At 31.2% G+C, this 20,277-nt stretch overlaps 2 protein-coding genes across 4 annotated transcripts in view; both read right to left on the reverse strand.

Moving 5' to 3' along the window:
• Positions 1-2,857, reverse strand: LOC132715076 (heavy metal-binding protein HIP-like). Its single transcript, XM_060698048.1, has 2 exons — positions 2,313-2,857; positions 1-907 (listed from the first exon to the last, which is right to left on the reverse strand). Exons 1-2 carry the CDS (start codon positions 2,761-2,763, stop codon positions 495-497), a joined length of 864 nt encoding a protein of 287 aa, XP_060554031.1. The 5' UTR covers positions 2,764-2,857; the 3' UTR covers positions 1-494.
• Positions 2,858-10,016: 7,159 nt separating this feature from the next.
• The window catches only part of LOC132715077 (complement C1q tumor necrosis factor-related protein 2-like), a 41,306-nt gene continuing 31,045 nt past the window's right edge, over positions 10,017-20,277 (reverse strand). For all 3 annotated transcript variants that reach the window (XM_060698051.1, XM_060698049.1, XM_060698052.1), the window contains exon 2: positions 10,017-10,652. In XM_060698051.1, the coding sequence (XP_060554034.1) occupies positions 10,240-10,652 (413 nt within the window). In that variant the 3' untranslated portion in view covers positions 10,017-10,239. The remainder of the gene's footprint in view (positions 10,653-20,277) is intronic.

Genomic DNA, 20,277 nt, shown 5'->3' on the forward strand with positions numbered 1-20,277 from the left:
AAAAACAAAACATATAAAACAAAATGTTATATTCTAAATATGACCTTTATCTTTGTTAAAAAAAACAAACATATCAAACAAAAAGGATTTGCTTTTGTGTTCGAATCGATACTTTCACGGAAATATTCACCTGCAAATAAAATCCGAGTTGCATAATTATACTGTTGTCATTTAAGTTCTGGTTTGGAACCGTTGTGTGTTCATAGTTTATCTGGCTACATGAAAACTTGTCCAAATATATCTTCATGTAGAGAACAATTATGTTAATTAACCTGATCCTTTATTTACCATTAGTGAGATAACACATGATGAAACATTGTAACATTGTATTTACATAATTATAACAAGTAAGTAATATCAAATGTCTTTAAACAAGTTCATGAATAAAAAAAGGTTTAAAAGCTATCCACAGAATTATTTTTCATCAACTTGTTTGATAATATTTCATAATTATATAACAACAAGTGTAAAATCATAAGCAGTAAATAATGTATTTATTTATGGAGCAAAACTCCGGAAAATGTGTTCCATGCGAATGAAGAATGGCGAATTATAGAACCAGAGGCACTACCAGACGGCTGAACCCACACGTTCTGTCCAGCTTTTAACACAGCGACAGTGTCAGTTGTGTGACAGTCGACATAATCGTTGTCATGAATGTATGTCCTAGTGTATGCTACACCATCAACCATTATATCAACATGCAAATATTTCATATTATGCACACAAAGTGCTACAGTAAAAAGATATGTTCCATTTGTTGTGGCCGTAAATTTTCCAGTCTGAGTGCTGTAGGCGTCTCCTTTATTGAAGAGTACTACAGGAAACACTATAATTTGACCTACAGGAGCGGCAGTGTTAGTATCTAGTCTTGCCTTGAATGCCACAGTTGGTGTCACAATCTGATCTGAAATAGCATCATTAGTAAGGTTAACAAAATGATATGTCTATGAAAGAGACATAAACAGAACAAATTGAATGAATGTACACTTTGTATTTCAACTCGATTCGACAATAATAGCAAGACACCTTATTTGTCCTTATTTGTACAAGTATTTATGCAACTTTGTATCTAATTTTAAAGAAAACGTGGTGGAACTAGCGACTACAGAATAATTATGTTAAATAACACACCTAAGTTCCCGAAAATAAGGGAAAAGCGACAATACACGAACTTTGGGAATTTTTGCGTAAGGTTAGACACTAGTACATGTAGTATTCTTATTTACAAGCTTTATTCGCATCAATTACCTAATAGGTTGATAAAAACATGATTACGCTAATGTTTTGTACTTCTATCAATAAATTAAACATAGTGCAGCTACATTGAAGGTTTAATAACCAAGACGCCGGCACGGATAATCCGACGGATTGAGTGAATTTTAAGCAGCTCATTAATGGAATGTTAGATATTTTTCATAAATGAAAATCAACAAAGAACGTATTCACATTAAATAAGACAACTACCATGCCGTTCACGAGGAACTTAAGTTTATTATTTATTTACGAACGTGCCGCCCTGCATGGATAATTTTGAATGCAATACATAATGTATTTCCTTTTATTTGATTGATACATAATTGTGTACAATACTGAAATAATCATTTCTTTAGATTGTAAAATATTATATTATAAAAAATGGCCAATTAGACACTCGTTGATGTTTATATTAAAAACTGAACTTATTAAACGAGTAAATAATATAATATTGTGCGAGCTTCTAGCATTTTACCATGTTCACGTTTTAATAGTCTAACGTTGAAATAATCAAGTGTTGGTGCAACGCTCATCCTCCCCCCTCCCGAAAAATGTAATAAAAATGGGAATGTAAGAAAACAGACGTCACGTATTTGTATTTATTTTAATAAAGCAACAGTTTCTTAATCATTTGGATCACTTATCTACATTCGCGTTCATATGTACATCTAGGCACGTATAAATCAATCGTTTCTTTTTATCTGTGTGTATCTTTTAAAATGATGATACGATGTCTGATACAGGCTACTCTGTTTTGTAACCAAATAGCAGTAACAATTATACCAAATAATTGTTTTTTAAAAAACAATATTAAAATAAAAGGACACATAAGCTGAAAGAAATGAAAATTAAAAGTCAAAGACAGTTTCAGAGATTGACATGCTATATCGTTTTTGATAAGGCGGTTATTGAAATATCAACATTTATTAAGTTTTGAATATTTCAATTAGGTAAAATTGAATATGTGAAGACCTGAACTACGAACTACAAAGCATTGGTTATTCCTTGAACAATAATGTGAATAAACTAAAATTTATATGACTATTTAGATTTACCTTTAAGAATTTGCAGTTCCTTTAATTTTGTGTCAATTACCTCTGTCGTTTTGTTTTGTAGTGCTTCAATTTTCTCACTTAACTTTTCCTGCGTTGTTTTAATTGTATTCGAACTTTTTGCCTCTTTTTCATCCATTTCATTCAGTTTCAGGTCAACACTTTCCACGGTTTTGTTTTGTAGTGCTTCCATTTTCTCACTTAACACTTCCTGTGTTGTTTTAATGGTATACGAAAGTTTTGCCTCTTTTTCATCCATTTCATTCAGTTTACGATCAACACTTTTCACTGTTTGTTCCATTTCAGATTTCATTCTCTCCATTTGAAATTCTATGCGAACCATTTTCTCTAACACTTTCTCTTCAAAATCATATTTTGAACAGTGCAGTTCCTCTGACTTTGCATATGTCAGTAGGTAACTCAAAAAGAAAACTTTACAAAATGAAATTCTCATTTTTATGTCCAAAGTGTCACAAGCGTATCTTACAATACGAACAAGTTTAGATAAACAGGATGAGGGCCTAGTATGAGGGAAGCACAGGGAACAACAGTTTTATATACCACAAATTTGACAACACGAGGGAAGTTTAAAAAGTACAGTCTCAGCTTATTAGTTCATAAGTGCTTTTCATATTATTTGTTTTGTTTGTTTGTTTGTTTCATTTTACGCCTTTTCCCAACAGTATTTCAGTCATATAGGCGGCATTAAATTTGTCGATCTAAAATATAAGTAAACAAGGTTGAATAGGAACATAGTTATGTGGAAAAAGCATTTAAAACATTTGATAAATTTATAGTTATTCACAATTTATTTACTACATTACATTTTATTTTAAAACAATATGCCTCAGAAATCAATGTTTTCCTTATTCTTTATAAATGTCAAACTTGAGTTAAATAATGTTTTAAAGATGGAATAAGAGCACGTTAGATATTGAACAGCGAAAATTAGCATTGAACATAAAGTTATGTATCGTAAAGGTAGGAAATATAAACAAAGTAGTATTTTGACTTCCATGCAAAATACTAATCTACTATAATTATGCCAATTGCCAATAGAGCTAAAGGTACAAAAGATAGATCTTGTATATAGAAAATTAGTACCTTTTTGGAAACTGAAACAAGATATAAAAAATAAACAGTTTTTGAGGCATTATATGCTTTAAGCAAAAATATGTCTTACTTTTCTATTCAAAGCACTGATATAGAAAACATCTGTGAATATTTTTTCATCAGGCTTATCCTACAAAATGCAATAGAAAGTTTTACCATTGATTCCACTTGCTAAAGATTATTTTAAAAATGGATTTGGATTAAGGCATGCAGTTTTAAACGTACATGTACGATGGTTTACGCAAATAATTTGTAAATGTATATTGATACTTTTGTCTGGAAAAAGCGCATATTAAGGCAAATATCCGAGATTTTCCTATTGATGTAACCAAGATAGAGAGGGTTATAAATTCGAAGAATGCAGGGCCGAAGTGAAGTTCATTAAAACTTATCAAGCAAAGTGATATTGACGTGTTATATTATTCACGAAGCCTGCATGAGAAAATTGACATTCATGAAGATTATGTAGACGAAATTCTAAGACTGCACAGGCGAAATATTTTCTTCATACAAAACTTCGTGAGCACAATTATATCTAATAAGGCAAAAGCAATTCACGAAGACAACGTGTCAAATTGAAATTTACGAAGGTTGCATGGAATAAAAGATATTCATGGTATGTGCATGGCCAGAATGATATTTATAAAGACTGCAAATGCCGAGATAAATTAAGGTTGAATGGGCGAGCGAATGGGCAAAAAAGTTTTACATTTTACCATCACAGTATTGGTCATTTGGCGACTTTCCAGCTTTACTGGTGGAGGAACATCAGGCATCCCTTCCGGTCATTATTTCTGGCACAAACAGGAACCCAGTAAGAACCAACGTTTCGTGTGTTAACTAGATAGCTTCATTTCACGGCAAAATTCACGGTTACGGGCAAGTGCTTAGAAGTAAAGGGCCTAAACAACTCGGCTTCGGGCGCTCGCAAAATGACAGTTCCCCAGTCATTACATCTTTTGATTTCTAAAAAGAAATAGCATAATTATGTCTTACTTTAATAAACCTTGTTTGTGTTTTTTTTTATATCACATGAGCGTTGATATGACCAGGAACAGTTGTAGAGATTTATGAGATTTATTCGAGATCTCAGAAACAGGAAGCATCGAAGTTTGCCGAGTTGATATCATCTACGTATTGGTAACTTTCGGAACACATTCTTGATTGCCAATAATCATATTTGTCGCTTTCCAGATGGGAAGGCCAGAATAAGGGTTAGTATCTAAGGATACTTACTTTTTTAACTACCCTCTAAATACTGGCAATCTGCTCTCAATTACAGATAAAATGATAGAATAACAGGATATGCAAATCATGCTTAATATTTAATGAATATATCACGGATGTTTACGGCCTTTAAGACTTTGTATACCGGAATCTTAATTGTAAAAAAAACAAATATCCTGAAACATAAATCAGCCAACACATAAATTACAGCGTTTCTCACGGCACATTTTCCGTATGTCTGTTATTTTTGTTGTTTTTTTCTTTGTAAGAAATGAAAGCAAGTACAGTTAAACCTTGAACAATTTACGTACGTCTGTTCTTTTTTTAGAAATGAAAGCAAGTACTGTTTAAACCTTATGTATTATGTTAAATATCATTATTATATTGATAAGTGCTTCAGACAAGATAAAGTCACTTTATTAGATACTCGAAAATAGATCTACAATATTAACTACAGTAACTACTTCTAGTTTACTATTGCTATTACTTGGCTCCTACTTCAATTTAATTACACATTACTATCCCGTTTCTACTGTTTTTGTTTCATACCCCGTTTCAACCTTGTTTTGGCTACCTCCTTTCTACCATTTTGATGCATATCCCGTTTCTATCTTTTTGTTTGCTACCTAAATTCTACATTTTATTATTCATACCCTGTTTTTACCTTTTTGATTGCTACCCGAATTCTACTTTTTGTTATTCATACCCCGTTTCTACCTTTTTGTATGCTACCCCGTTTCTACTTTTTTGATGCATACCCCATTCCTACTTTTTGTTTGCTACCTCCTCTCTACTTTTTTGATGCGTACCCCGTCTCTACCTTTTGATTGCTACCTTGTTTCTACTTTTTAATTCATACCCCGTTTCTACCTTTTTGTTTGCTACCTCATTTCTTCTTTTTTGATGCATATCCCATTTCTACCTTTTTGATTGCAATCCCGTTTTTACCTTTTGTTTCCTACCTTGTTTCTGCATTTTTATTGATACCCAGTTTCTAACTTTTTGTTTGCTACCCCGTTTTTACTTTTTTATTCATATCCCGTTTCTTGCCTCAATTTTAATTTCTTATTCATAACCCGTTTCTACCATTTTGATTGCATACCCCGTTTCTACCTTTTTGTTTGCTACCCGTTTCTAATTTGTCTTAGCTGATTGATAAAATTACATTTAAAGAAAACAACATTAGATTGGTAAGTGCATATATGAAGCTTTGAAATCACTTTATTTGATACTCGAGTTTGGAATCTTCGTAAATCTGTAGTCGTGATGCTTTAATACCGCCGGCTACTCCGATACCATATGACTGAGAAAAAAAAACATGCCATCAAGTTGATAGGAAAAAGACGAGAAAAAAAAAACAACTAAGATATGAAGGGTAATCGTTGACAAGCTCGAGCGTGAGAACACGTTTAAAAATTGTTGATATTACGAGTAAATTACAAAGTTTAATATGTTTGCATTTAATGAGTTTTTCATGTTCTTCGCTTATAAACAGCTAGTTGGGAATACACTATTAACGGAAGGCCGTAGGATATTTTACGATTGGTAGGCAGAACATGCCTGGAATTTTCGTCTGAGCTGTTTTTGTTTGTTTTTGAAATGAAGATTCAAATCATACATAATCCTTACAAATACTGATCAAATTTCTAAAGAATTCAACTAAAAGAAATTCGCAAATTGTAGAAAACATATCAGCGATGACTAACGTTTCATGTCATATTGACATTAAAGTAGCTCGCCTCCAAGTTCATGCCTATGTTCATGAAATGTTTGAAAATGCATTTGAAAGTAATATTTTGTAAGATTTTTGAACTTAATTTACACATTGCAATCGGCACTTTAAATACCAAAGAGGTCCAAATATGCACAAAGAAACAACCTTGCTTTATTAGTCACAGAGTAAAAATATTCAGATAAATACTGGAAGATCAGTCTTTAATCACATTTAACATGTTAATTATTACATGAATATTGAATTCAGATACCTTTCTTAAAATCTTAAAATAAATATCTCAAGATTTTCTTAAAATATTTTGGCTCATATGGAGGCATGCAGCTTTAAGATGGCCAAAAATGTTCTTTTTGTCTGTGTGGGTAGGTTTTAAGTCATAAAGGGTTTTACATAAAAAAACAGTGATTTATTAAGTAAATTGGTGACGTATGTGTGATTTCAAGAATTAGTGGAAAACATTCTTACAAGTATGTATTTGAAGTTCATGTTAGGGTCAGAATTCACAGCAGTGAGTGAAAAATGGTTCAATGTCAGCAACCTAATTCATACAGTCATGGAGGAGGTAATAAAATTGTTGCTTTGAATATGCAATCCATTAATAAATATGTAATATCAATACAATAAGCTCGAATTATCACATATACTGTTATATTGCTTACTTCTGTTTGTTTGATTTTATTGGCAAAATAAATGTAAACACAGTTATATAACTTGACAGATTCTTGACATTTTACAATTGTGAAACATATAAGTTTGCAAGTAATTGCTATGACTTGTGATGATGTAGAATAAAAATATGGAAATTACCAATTGAACTTTATCTAATACATAATCTACATGTTGGCAGTGAAATCTTACCCACGAATGGCATAAAACATTAGTTCTAAAAAATTTTAGGCTTCCAGAAACAGAGTTCACATATAAACTATTTATAAAACTCTCCATTATGATGTCATCAAATTTTGACGTCACAATATTTACATTGAAAAATATATTTTACTTAATTTGTTTCATTTATAACATACTGTTTGCATAAATATTTTACATTTGTCCTTCAATTTTATGTTTGTTTTAGTACTGTTAAGATAAAAGATATGTGATATTTTACTATTAAGATAAATAATTACACTTACGAAAGGGAACACCTTTTTTTTAGATTTTCTTAAGATATTTCGTGAAAAGGAGTTTTATCGTAAGATTTCTCTTACAATAAAAAATTGTCGTGAGATTTCTTGTCAAAATGTCTGCTGATCTTCATCCGCTGATCCCTAACCTAATGACCATTCAGATATCTTTCTACCAAATATGTGAGACATATGTCCATAGATAATCGTCTTTTCAAATATGAAAAAACATATAGCAAAAGAAAAAAGGTTGTACAAACAAATGTATAGAAATTTATTATTGTCAAACTTGACATACTGACCAAACTCAATCAAAATGAAGAATTATATGCAAGTTATGTTCCAAACTATAATTTTAGGTAGTCTAAGTATTAACAGAATGTTGATTTATTCTTTTATTTCTTTAATAATGTTCATCATAGCAAAAGGTTTTTGTGTTTATTCTATATTAACTGTATGCTCATCATTTACTAAATGTTTGATATATTATTTTATAGTTTGGCATTTAAAACATAGAAACTATATTGTATGTTTCACGCATCAAATGATACTCAACACATCAACACATACAGAATGTTGATATTGTAAGAAGAGCAATGAGGAAGCCATCTAGGGTATGTGATGCTGGATTTGTGTCCCTCAAAATTATGTTGTTTTTTTGTCTGGTTTTATAATACTAGTATGTGAAATAGAGATGGTGACCATAATTCACTTTTCCCTTAACACTGTTGATTCAAATCCCACCAGTGAGTTTAAAATCCTTTATGTTCGGAATATGTCAAGTTAGCTACTTTAATGTTTCACTCCATTGGCTTTTCTATCTGAAATAATGCACAAAAAGGCATCTGATGCCTTTCTGTAAAGGTCTCTCATCATATGACCTTGGCTCAATACTTAACGATCTTGTAGGTTGATATATATTTCAGAAAGCCATTGCATGCAGGTGAAGTAAAGAAGACTTTTGCAGACATAAGTTTCAATTACATTAACAATGCTGGTCTTGCCATAATTATACTTCCTACCATTTTGATTTAAAGCATAAACACTCTAAACTTTATTGTATTTACTTTTAGCTTGGAATACTGACAGAATTAGCTAAATCAGAATTGTCTTCTGGAACTAGTCGTACCATGCCGTGCATATTTCATCAGGACCAATTTCAACTAAACCTGGCTGTTCCAGATCACCGTTCATTTAGTGAATGTAGCGATCAGAAAATCGAATCTGAGTTTTCGTTGAGGTATAGAAAAAAAGCGAAATATGCGGCAATGTTAATACTCAATGCAGTAAATATTTGCAATTACGCCATTTCAGTATTACTTCTGTTCTTAGAGATAAGGGAGTTTACTCTGATAGTATATATGGAATTCATTGGGCATAGAGTTGTTGTTGTTTTAATTTCAATTGTCTAATGTTTAGGTATGTGCAATAAGACAGCTATTACATAGGTTAGACATTTTAAAAGATTAGACGAATCTTACGTCCTATCTTTTAGGCACATTATACTTAAATATATTATGAATTGATAAAAATGCTTGTTAAGCCTTGTAATGGGTCTATAAGTACAAATTACTAAATATGACTTTTGTTTATGAGCTTAATCTTTGATATAAACACACATACGAAAATCGAACTATTATAAAGTAAATATGACCTTTATTTTTGGAAACAACATACATTTGAAACTAAATATATGAATAAGAATACAAAGTTTCATTCAGCATTAAACAGGTTAAAACAATGTTTATACCCTATACAAATCCAAAGTTTAGTGTGAACAAAAACATAGAAAGAAAAAGAATAGTAAATAATAATTTTTACATTATAAATCGTACAGTTATCAAAAGAGATTGTTTAATGCGACGTTATTCTAATTTAAGAACGAAAAAAGAAAGTATCATAAAATATGAACTTTATCTTTAATAAAAAACTTTTGAAACAAACTGTTACATAGTAAATACGACCTTAATCTTTGTTAAAAAACAAACATATAACACAAAATGATGTATTATACTAAATATGACCTTTATCTTTGTTAAAAAACATGCATATAAAACAAAATGAAATAAACCTAAATATGACCTTTATCTTTGTTAAAAAACAAACATGTAAAACAAAATATTATATACTAAATATGACCTTTATCTTTGTTAAAAAACAATATTTAAAACAAAATGTTATATTCTAAATATGACCTTTATCTTTGTTAAAAAACAAACATAGAAAACAAAAAGTATTTGCTTTTGTGTCCGAATCGATACTTTTCATGGAAATATTCACTTGCAAATAAAATCCGAGTTGCATATACTGTTTTCATTTAAGTTCTGGTTTGGAACCGTTGTGTGTTCATAGTTTATCTGGCTACATGAAAACTCGTCCAAATATATCTTCATGTTGAGTACAATGATGTTAATTAACAGGGGGGGGGGGGGGGGGGGGGGGGGGGGGGGGGGGGGGGGGGGGGGGGGGGGGGGGGGGGGGGGGGGGGGGGGGGGGGGGGGGGCGGATCCTTTATTTACCATTAGTTAGATAACTCGGTAATGAAACATTGTGACATTGTATTTACATAATTATACCAAGTAAGTAATATCAAATGTCTTTAAACTAGTTCATGAATGAAAAAGATTTAATAGCTATCCACAGAAACAGTTTGCATTTGTTTCATCAACGTGTTTGACAATTATTAATAATTGTATAACAACTTGTGTGAAATCATATGCAGGAAATAATGTGTTTATTTATGGATCAAAACTCCGGAAAATGTGTTCCAAATGGTTGAAGCCTGGTAAATTACATTACCAGAGGCACTAATAGACGGCTGAACCCACACGTTCTGTCCAGTTTTTAACACGGCGACAGTGTCAGCTGTATGACAGTGGACATTATCGGTGTCTTTAATGATTGTCCTAGTATATGCTACACCATCAACCATTATATCCACGTGCAAATATTTGCTCCCGTGCACACATAATGCTATGTTAAATAGATATGTTCCGTTTGTTGCGGCCGTAAATTTTCCAGTCTGACTGCTATAGACATCTCCTTCATTAAAGAGTACTCTAGGAAACACTATAGCTTGACCAACAGGAGCGGCAGTGGCAACGTTTAGTCTAGCCTTGAATGCTACAGTTGGTGTCACAATCTGATCTGAAATAACACCATAAGTAAGTTTTACAAAATGATATGGTAATGAAAGACACATTAATAGATGGTATTGAATGTGTGCACACTTTGCCGAATTGCTAATTGGCCACCTACATTTTATCCCATCTGGATTAAAAAATGAATATCAAGCTATGCGTCTAATTTCATTTATTGCTTGTATGTAAAACAAAACTTGTAATTGTAATTTTCTAACGTGAACAAGAACAAGCTTAACGGAGCGGGTTTACATGGTCACCCTTCAAACAAAAACTGCAAAATGAAACGTTTTATCATATACTTATATGATTTTGTTTTCAATACTAATGTTTTATGAATTTCAGTCGATACGACAATCATAGCAATTTACCTATTCTTTATTTGAACAAGAATCTTTATTATTATGTACTTAAATTAGAAGATACTGTTGTGGAAATTGAAGACTACATGTATATAATGATTATGATGAATAACACGCCTAACTTCGCTGAAATAAGGAATAAGCGACTGGGCTAAACAGGTCCGAGTCCGATATAACGAGGGGGCCTTGAGGTTATTGACCACTCGTGTTTCTATTTATAATCTATATTCGCACAAATTACCTAACAATATAGATAAATACATGATAACATAAATATTTTTCCGACAGATTGAGGGCATTCTGTGCAGCTCATTCTTGGAAAGTACGATATTTTACATAAAAGACAACCAATTAAGAACGCATTTATACTAAATACGACCATCACCATGTCGTGCTTGAGTAACGTAAGTGTTTTAACTATATTCGCAAGTGCCGTTTCGCGTGAATGATTTTGAATGCAAATACATAGTTTTCTTTTATTTGAATGTTATCGTGTTCAATACCATCTTTATGTAGATTTATTTATAAACTATCTCGCAAAATATTATAATTTGTAAAATCGCCAATTAGACACTCGTTGAAGTGAATATTAAAAACTAAATCTTTTGAACGAGTTGATAAAACTCATATTGAGCGAGGTTCTGGCATTTTTTCCCATTTACGCGTCTTTTATAGTGTAACGCTTACTTTAGCACGCTATGTTTGTACATTACACAAAATTAATAACTTCTCGTCAAATTTCGTTTTCTCATATATCCGTGCCGCTATAGCGACTCCGTGAAAATGATATTGCACAGACGTGAATATATTTTGAGCTGACGACATTTGCCTTAAGACTTAAATCTAATGTTAGCGTAATACTAAAGGCGCGTAATACTATAGGGGCGTCAATGAAAGTGATATTTTTTTAACTTTAAACGGTGGTTATTTCTGATATGTGATACATAGAATATCAAATTTTTGGTATGTGATAAATAGAATATAAAATTCTTGTAAGTTCATTAATGAATTTATTGAACTTGTTGCTATTCATAATATTGATATATTATAATTTTATACGTCTCGTTCAATTCATTCAGTATTGAACTTACACTCACTCAATACTCTATCTATTACACTGTTCCGTGGTTTATGTTTAATTTTCGTTTTAATAATTACAACATTAGTACAAAAGCATGACGCCAAGGAAGGACAAGAGATGATGCTGTGTATTATTTTCGCTGTTATTTAATTTAAGGTAAAATTAATCATATTTCATAAAAATTTATTGTACAAGTTAAATAAAATCATATTATTCGAGCCTCTGCCATGTTATATTCTTTGCAATGTCTATACTATGTTACGTTATCATTATACACAGCACTATCACTTGTCTTGCCTTGACATCAAGTCATTTTAGTCATAGGGCGTACGGTGCCGAGTGATTAAGGTCGTTGACTTAAAACCACTTTCCCTTCACCGTTTTATGTTTGATTTGCGCTAGGATCGAATTCTTTCATGTAAGAAAATCTGACGGAACGTCTGTGGTTCTACTAAGGTGCCCGTCAGTGCCTTAATTAATATACACCTAAGTTATTCCTTTTTGTAAAGCTGGTTAGTAAAATAAATATTGCCCTTATACTGTTATTGTAGAACGCTCCCCCCCCCCCGCCACACTTACACAAACAAAAAAATTAATAAAATCTAAGGGAATGTTCGGAGACGGACGACACGTATTTGTATGCTTTTACTCAAGAAACAGTTCTTTATCCTTTTTAATAACTTATATTATAAATCAACATTCCTTTAGGTTTAAGTCAATCACCTGTACGTATAAATCAATCTTTTTATTTTTTAGTTTACTTTTAAAAATATTGATATTTTAAATGTTACTCTGCTTTGATCCTTATTGTCAAATAGCAGAGACATTTTAAGAACACGTAGATAAAATGTCAATTTAAAAATAGATTTACAGAGATTGACAGCTTTGATCATTTTTGAGAAGACAATTTTTGAAGTTTAAGAAGACATAGATTATCTTTTTCATACTCCAATTAGTAGAATAGTCATAGGTACAGAGTCATATATGTGTAGACATTAACTATGAACTACATAGCAATGGTAGGTGATTGAACAGTCATTCGAATGAACTAAAATTTATTTTATTAAAAGATTTTCCTTTTAAAATTTGCAAGTCTTTTAATTTTGTCTCAATAATCTCTGACGTTTTGTTTTGTAGTGCTTCGACTGTCTCACCAAACTTTTCCTGTGTTGTTTTAATGCTTAATGTATGCTTCTCCTGTTTTTCAACCATTTCATTCAGTTTACGGTCAACAATTTTCACTGTTTGTTCCATTTCAGATTTCATTCTCTCCATTTGAAATTCCATGCGAACCATTTTCTCTAAAACTTTCTCTTCGAAATCATATTTTGAACAGTGTGGTTCCTCCGACTTTGCACATGTTAGTAGGTAATTCAGAAAGAAAATTTTACAGAATGAAATTCTCATTTTTATGTCCAAAGTGACACAAACGTATCTAACAATGCGAAGAAGTTTAAATTAAAGGAAGAGGGCCTAGTATGAGGGAAGCACTGGAAACATCAGTCTTATGTACCACAAATTTAACATCTTGAGGGAAGTTTAAAAAGTACAACCATTTGTTCATAAGTGCTTTTCATATTAAATTTGTAGTTCTAAAGATAAGCAAATGAAGTTTTATAGGAACATAGATATGTGAAAATGCATTTAAAACTGTTAAGAAATTTATAGTTATTCACAATCCATTAACTTCTTTACGTTAGGCACATAATGCCTCAGAAATCGGAGACTGCATCGGTGAAATGAAATTTTCGAAAACTGTGTGTACGAAACTGTATTGGAGAAATGATATTTTACAAAAAATGTTATGAGTGAATGAGATTTAAGAACGATATATGGGCGAAATGAGATTTACGAAACCTGCATGGGCAAAAATGTGATTCTGCAATTGGCGTATAAAAATCATAAAAGACTCCATGGACGAAATGAGTTAATCTGTACCTTTTCGAATCTTTGTAAGCATTGGTAGGGATGAGGTTTGTGGTCGGGTTGATAGCATCTATTGTTATCATTCGCAATACGTCGCCAATAACCTTAAATCCATTAGTTTGTCATGATTATAATAGCCTTAAAGTTGAGAATTTATTGATACAGTTATGGTAGTATTTCAGGATATTTACTTATTAAACTTCCCTCCCTCAAAATGGAGGAAATCTGCTTTGTACTGATATTATAGGAAAACAGGATAAGTTTATCATGATATATTGAATATCTCACGAACATTTACGCCCTAACTTCATATTAATTGTAAACATATGAAATTCTGCCAAGAAAAAAAGTTTTTTTTCCCATGGATCGTTTTTCATTACATTTCATTTTTCTCAGAACCCCCTCCCCCCCCCCCCCCAAAAAAAAAAAAACAAAAACAAAAAAACAAAAAACAACATAAAAATAAATAAATAAAAATAAAGTAAGAAATAAAAAAAGCTGTAAAGCTGTAAGTAAAACTTGGTTGTTCTAATTTGTTACATATCTCCATCCTCTTTCTACTTTTGATTCGCTTATAATTAGAATAACATAAAAATAAGATCATACTTGATACATGATAATATTTTAAGTGTTTGGAAGTTAAATAAAGCAAATCATGACTCTAGAGACGTGCTGCTAACGCACGATAATTTGAGAACGAACTGAGAACAATGCATGACTGTATGTTTAAACCATGTTAACGTCTTTAGGAACAAATAAAAAATGAAATGCTGAATAAAACAAAACAATTGTTTACAGAAAAATGATGAATAGATGGATAAGAGGGTAAGTCGTAAGGCTTTTAAATAGATGATATCTAATAGATGCAACTTAATGTAAGGACATTTATAAGACGGAATATTTGTAGCATTTATATCTTACAGCACGGACTTTTCGTCTAAGAAAGAAATGAAAATCATAACAATATCTTTCCAACTTCCTGTGCAAATTTGAAATTAAAAATAAGATACATCTTCACAAATATGCATAAACTATCGATCATGAAATTCAACATGCTACCTACAAAATATCAGTTTTACTTAATTCAATCGAATGTTAATAGACTATCAATTACGTAGCTGGTTATTAGTTCACAGGTATGCTCTGATGATACCTTTGTCGAATATGTGCATATTTAGTTTCATTTAACGCGCTTGATTTAAGTTTGTTAACTGTATAATTATACAACAAAACGTCTCATCTGCAGTTTGGCGATTGCGTCAGAGTGGAATGCATTTTCATATTTTATCTAGTAGTTATCAATTAACATTTAAATGTATTTTAAATAGTAACTTTCAATTCATATTATATTCATTTGAATTCGTTTAGAATATTTAGTAGACTATGTGTCATGTCTTCGCAGCACAATTGGAGTGTTAGAGTTCCTAAAGAACACCAAAATCGACAAAATTGAAAATGTTTCAGACTAGGTCTAATTGAGCCTGTTCATGGAAGTACTGTCAAGTGCAAGCTACTGTCCATGTCCCTTAATACCGGCTAAGGCAGTATCAACATTAAATGATAAAATTTTGAATTTAGAAACAATCGCAGATGTAATCATACGGCTGGGATTCATACACGGTAGCAAACCAATGCCTACATCCACAGCAAGTTTTTATTGTTATTCATTTCATTTTTTTATCTAAGTACGTAAAATATAATATGTTCAACACTTATAACTATAGAAAAATAAAATATTTCTACTTCTTATTTTATTGATTACGGAAATAACGGATATACTTCTATAAATATATCACATGTCATGTCGCTATTCTTTTATTTTACGTTAAATAACGACTGTAGACTTATGGTAAGAGAGAATTCTGTTATCATTAAAGCATGATTCTATGTTAGAAAAGGAATAAACTTAACTATTTAATTAATAATTATAAAGGTTGGAAATTGAAAGAGAATCGTTCAGAAAATAAAACTGTTAAAAAAAATGAGCCGCGTCACGACAAAACCAACGTAATGCGTTTGCATCCGCGCAGTCTGATCAGGATCCATGCTGATCGCTATCAGTTTCTCTACTTGTAATAGGGTTTGTAAGCTCATGCGCGGGCTGGTCTTGATCCATGCTGGTCGCAAAAGCATTACGTTAGTTTTGTCGTGACGCGGCTTAAATATTCTCTACCGTTCAAAAAATTCGTACTTTTAGAATATTTTATGGACCAAGTACTCATAAAATTAAGGTGTTTTTGTTTGCTACTGTAATTTTATGTATTACTAAATATTGCAGTTATCAACAGTAAGATCTTTTTTTAAAGAGATAATTACGTTGATTATTAGTGTTCCCACTTTTATCTTTCTTTAAGGGTATTTACCTCTTACCTTTGAAAAAGGGGGTGGGGGTAAAATTTAAAATTCAAAAAATCAGGGGGTATATAAATGCGTACAATATATGAAGTATGCTCAAAGTGCAAAAAGTGTTTTATATCTCGTGGTAACTATCATGATGAAATAAAAAAAAAACCACTTAAACTTTGTTTCAAAAAGGAAATAAAATCAACCTAGAATACAATAGGGAAACGTGACAAATTTTAAGTTTGGCATTATTCATGTCGTTATCTCTTACATTCAATACTTGATGTTATTTTCATTAAAATTAAAATATATTTCAGATATTTCAATTACAGGACATTTCATTGAAAAGATTTTCCTCCAGTCATACTTAGTTAGCATAAACTAAAGAAACTAACTCTGCAGGGGCGGTTCAATATAGGAAATTGCAGGCGAAAGTATTTAAGCAAAGAAACAGATGTTGATTTACATCGGCAAAGAGTAGCTATATATTTAATCGGATTTCTGTGTATTTCACTCTTACAGCAATTATTTCTCTCACTACGTTAATATGTTGATGAATTGGCATGAAAAGTCGCCACAATGGCAACCATTGACGAATATCGTCCAACTTACATTTTAATATATGAATGATCGGCAACTTTCAATTAGTCTTGGCATATATCAATTATTATTCTATATAACATTGAACTACATTGTACATAATGCAATGTTCCTGCACATTACCATGATTTCAAAAATAAAATCTGACAACTTATACAGTAAAAAAGCTATAAAAAATGATGTGAATTTTTACTAAGTTCAACCTTAATTTCTTATTAAATACTAGTACAATCGGAACGTCCTCTTCTATTATCTATAATAACATCGGAGTAAATACGGATTAAAAGTAGTTATATCACGTGATTTCAGATGAAAAATAACTAAGAGTGTAATCTTCGATAATGTACAACGAATGTATACATTTGACATTCAAAAGAAAATTAAGTCTGTTTCATACAATTATGATTGAAAAATACGTATGTCTGACAACCATTTTAATATGCCCACTGATGTACAATATTTATACAAATCAGACTAATTATCAACAGGTTGGCATTTGGTACTTTCGTATTCTACAACCATTATAATAGATTTTTCATATCTAAAGTCAAGGTCACTATAATGTTTTCTTATATGACATCATGTGAAACACACATGAACGAGTTTTACAAATAGTATTATTGTGTGATACATTTAATCAAATCTTAGCTTCATTTAAACAGTGTTTTCATGTTACACTTAATGAATGACTATTTGCATATATATCACCTTTAAATTGTTTTTAAATGGATTTGGCGGCTTTGAACTTGAAACAGTTCATTTAAAGTTTTAGGGGCTTTGGAATCAAAAAAAAAATTGAATTAAACACAAATAGTGAGCTACCAACTTACATGCAGTCTGACCAGCCTCTATACTGGTGACAAAGGCTAAACACATTTGGTTATACAGTAAGCTTTTTGTTTTACTTTTCCATTCTCATGTATGTTCCATACATCATCATCCGATTTTCATATGCATCAATTTTCAGCATATTATTATTGGTATATTATTCTGTTATTATGTTATTCAGAGAATTGAAAAGCATATGCAGTAAGATTGTTTGCTAAATTATAATTTATTCCAACTATCAGCGGCTCTTCTGCATTTATATGATATTCTTATTAATGCACTTTTGTGTATTTTAGATCCCAGAGGAAGTCATCAGCATTAACAAAATGTTATTATTCTATTCTTTAAGTCAAGGCCATCATTGCTGAGCGGTTAAGGTTGTTAACTTCAAAACACTTGGCCCTCATGGCTGATGGCCGAATCCCGTCAGGGACTTTGGATACTGTCATACTAGGAAGTTATCCAATTAGCTTACAGAACATCGGTGGTTCTATTCAGGTGCCTGCTTATGCGTAAACTAATTCACAAAAGCACTACCAATGGCTTCTTCGACCAGTAAAACCTGAATTTCAGGAAGTCTAATCATTTACAGAATGTTGATATATTCTCCTATATTTTCAGATGTTCAGCATAGCAGGATGTTCTTATGTTCCTATTCTATATTAACTGCATTATCATCATTCACTAAATGTTTGATTTACAATTTTATATTTAGCATTCCCAAATATATTATATACTTTATTGTATGTTTCAGGCATCAGAGGATCCTCAACACATACAGAATGTTGACATTGTAAGGAGAGCAATGAGGACGCCATCTAGGGTATGTGATACTGAATTTGTGTCCCTCAAAATAATGTTGTTTTTTGTCTGTATTTACAATAATAATAACCTTTGCAGTATAGGTCTGACTCAATACGTAACAATCTTGTGGGCCGTTATACTTTTCAGAAAGCTATGGCATACAGGTGACATAGAGAATGCCTTTGCATACATATGGTTTAATTACATGAACAATGCTGGTTTACCATAATTATACTTTCTACAATTTCGATTTGATCCATAAGTGACATTTTATTTTATTCTATTTTTAGCTTGGAATACTGACAGAATTGGCTAAATCAGAATCATCTTCTAGAACTAGTCGTACCACCTCGTGCATATTTCAACAGGACCAATTTCAACTTAACTTGGCTGCTCCGAGAATATTCGACTAACAAAGTGCATTGGGTCGTAGTTCATTCAGTGAATGTGAAGATATGAAAATCAAATCTGACATTTTGTTGTGGTCTGCTATATGTGAATAGAAAAAAAAAGCGAAATATGCGGCAATGTTAATGCTAAGTGCAGTAGATATTTGCCAATGTTTGTAACGCCAGTACAGAATTTGTTATTACTGTTCTTAGAAATAAGGAAGTTAACTGTGATGGTTTATATGGATTTCTTTGGGCATAGAGATGTTAAAAGACTTATCTCATTTTAAATGTGTGAAGTTGTTTTTGTTTTATTTCAATTGTCTAATGTTTGGGCATGTGCAATAAGGCAGCTATACCATAGGTTAGACATTTTAAAAGATTGGACGAATCTTACGTCCTATTTTTTAGGCACATTATACTTAAATATATTATGAATTGATAAAACTGCTGTTAAGCCTTGTAATGGGTCTATAAGTACAAATAAAGCTAAATGTTTTACCAAATATGGTTTTTGTTTATGACTTTAATCTTTGATATAAACACACATACGAAAAACAAACTATTATATACTAAATATGACCTTTATTTTTGGAAACAACATACATCTGAAACTAAATATATGAATAAGAATACAAAGTTTTATTCAAGTGACATTATGCTCATATTTTCATAGTCAAGATGAGCTAAATTGACTTTACATTTCAAAAGATTGACTATTTAAATGGTGTTTGACAAATATTTTATATTGGAATATGTTAAGGATAAAATTTAAAATCTGCCTTAAATATAAAAAGACTGTCCCACTCTTTTTATAAACTGAACGTTACAAGTAAATTCTAAATGATATTTACAGAAATTTCGTTTGGATACAGGGGTTATTTAGTGTCTATGCGAAGTAAATTATTAAATCAAAAGGAATTATGGCAAAATTAAAATATATTTGGACTCTCACCTGTTCATTCACTATATACCTTTAGATGGGCATAATGTCACTTTCAGCATTAAACATGTTAAAACAATGATTATACCCTATACAAATCCAAAGTTCAGTGTGAACAAAAACATAGAAAAAAAGAATAGTAAATAATAATTTTTACATTATAAATCAACAGTTATCAAAAAAGATTGTTTATTGAAACGTTATTCTAATTTAAGAACGAAAAAAGAAAGTATCATAAAATATAAACTTTATCTTTTATAAAAAAACATACATTTGAAATAAACTGTTACATAGTAAATACGACCTTTATATTTGTTAAAAAACAAACATATAACACAAAATGATGTATACTAAAT

The sequence above is a fragment of the Ruditapes philippinarum genome, unplaced genomic scaffold (genome assembly GCF_026571515.1).
Source record: "Ruditapes philippinarum isolate M1 unplaced genomic scaffold, ASM2657151v2 ctg1755_1_1_1_1, whole genome shotgun sequence".
Taxonomy (NCBI): domain Eukaryota; kingdom Metazoa; phylum Mollusca; class Bivalvia; order Venerida; family Veneridae; genus Ruditapes; species Ruditapes philippinarum.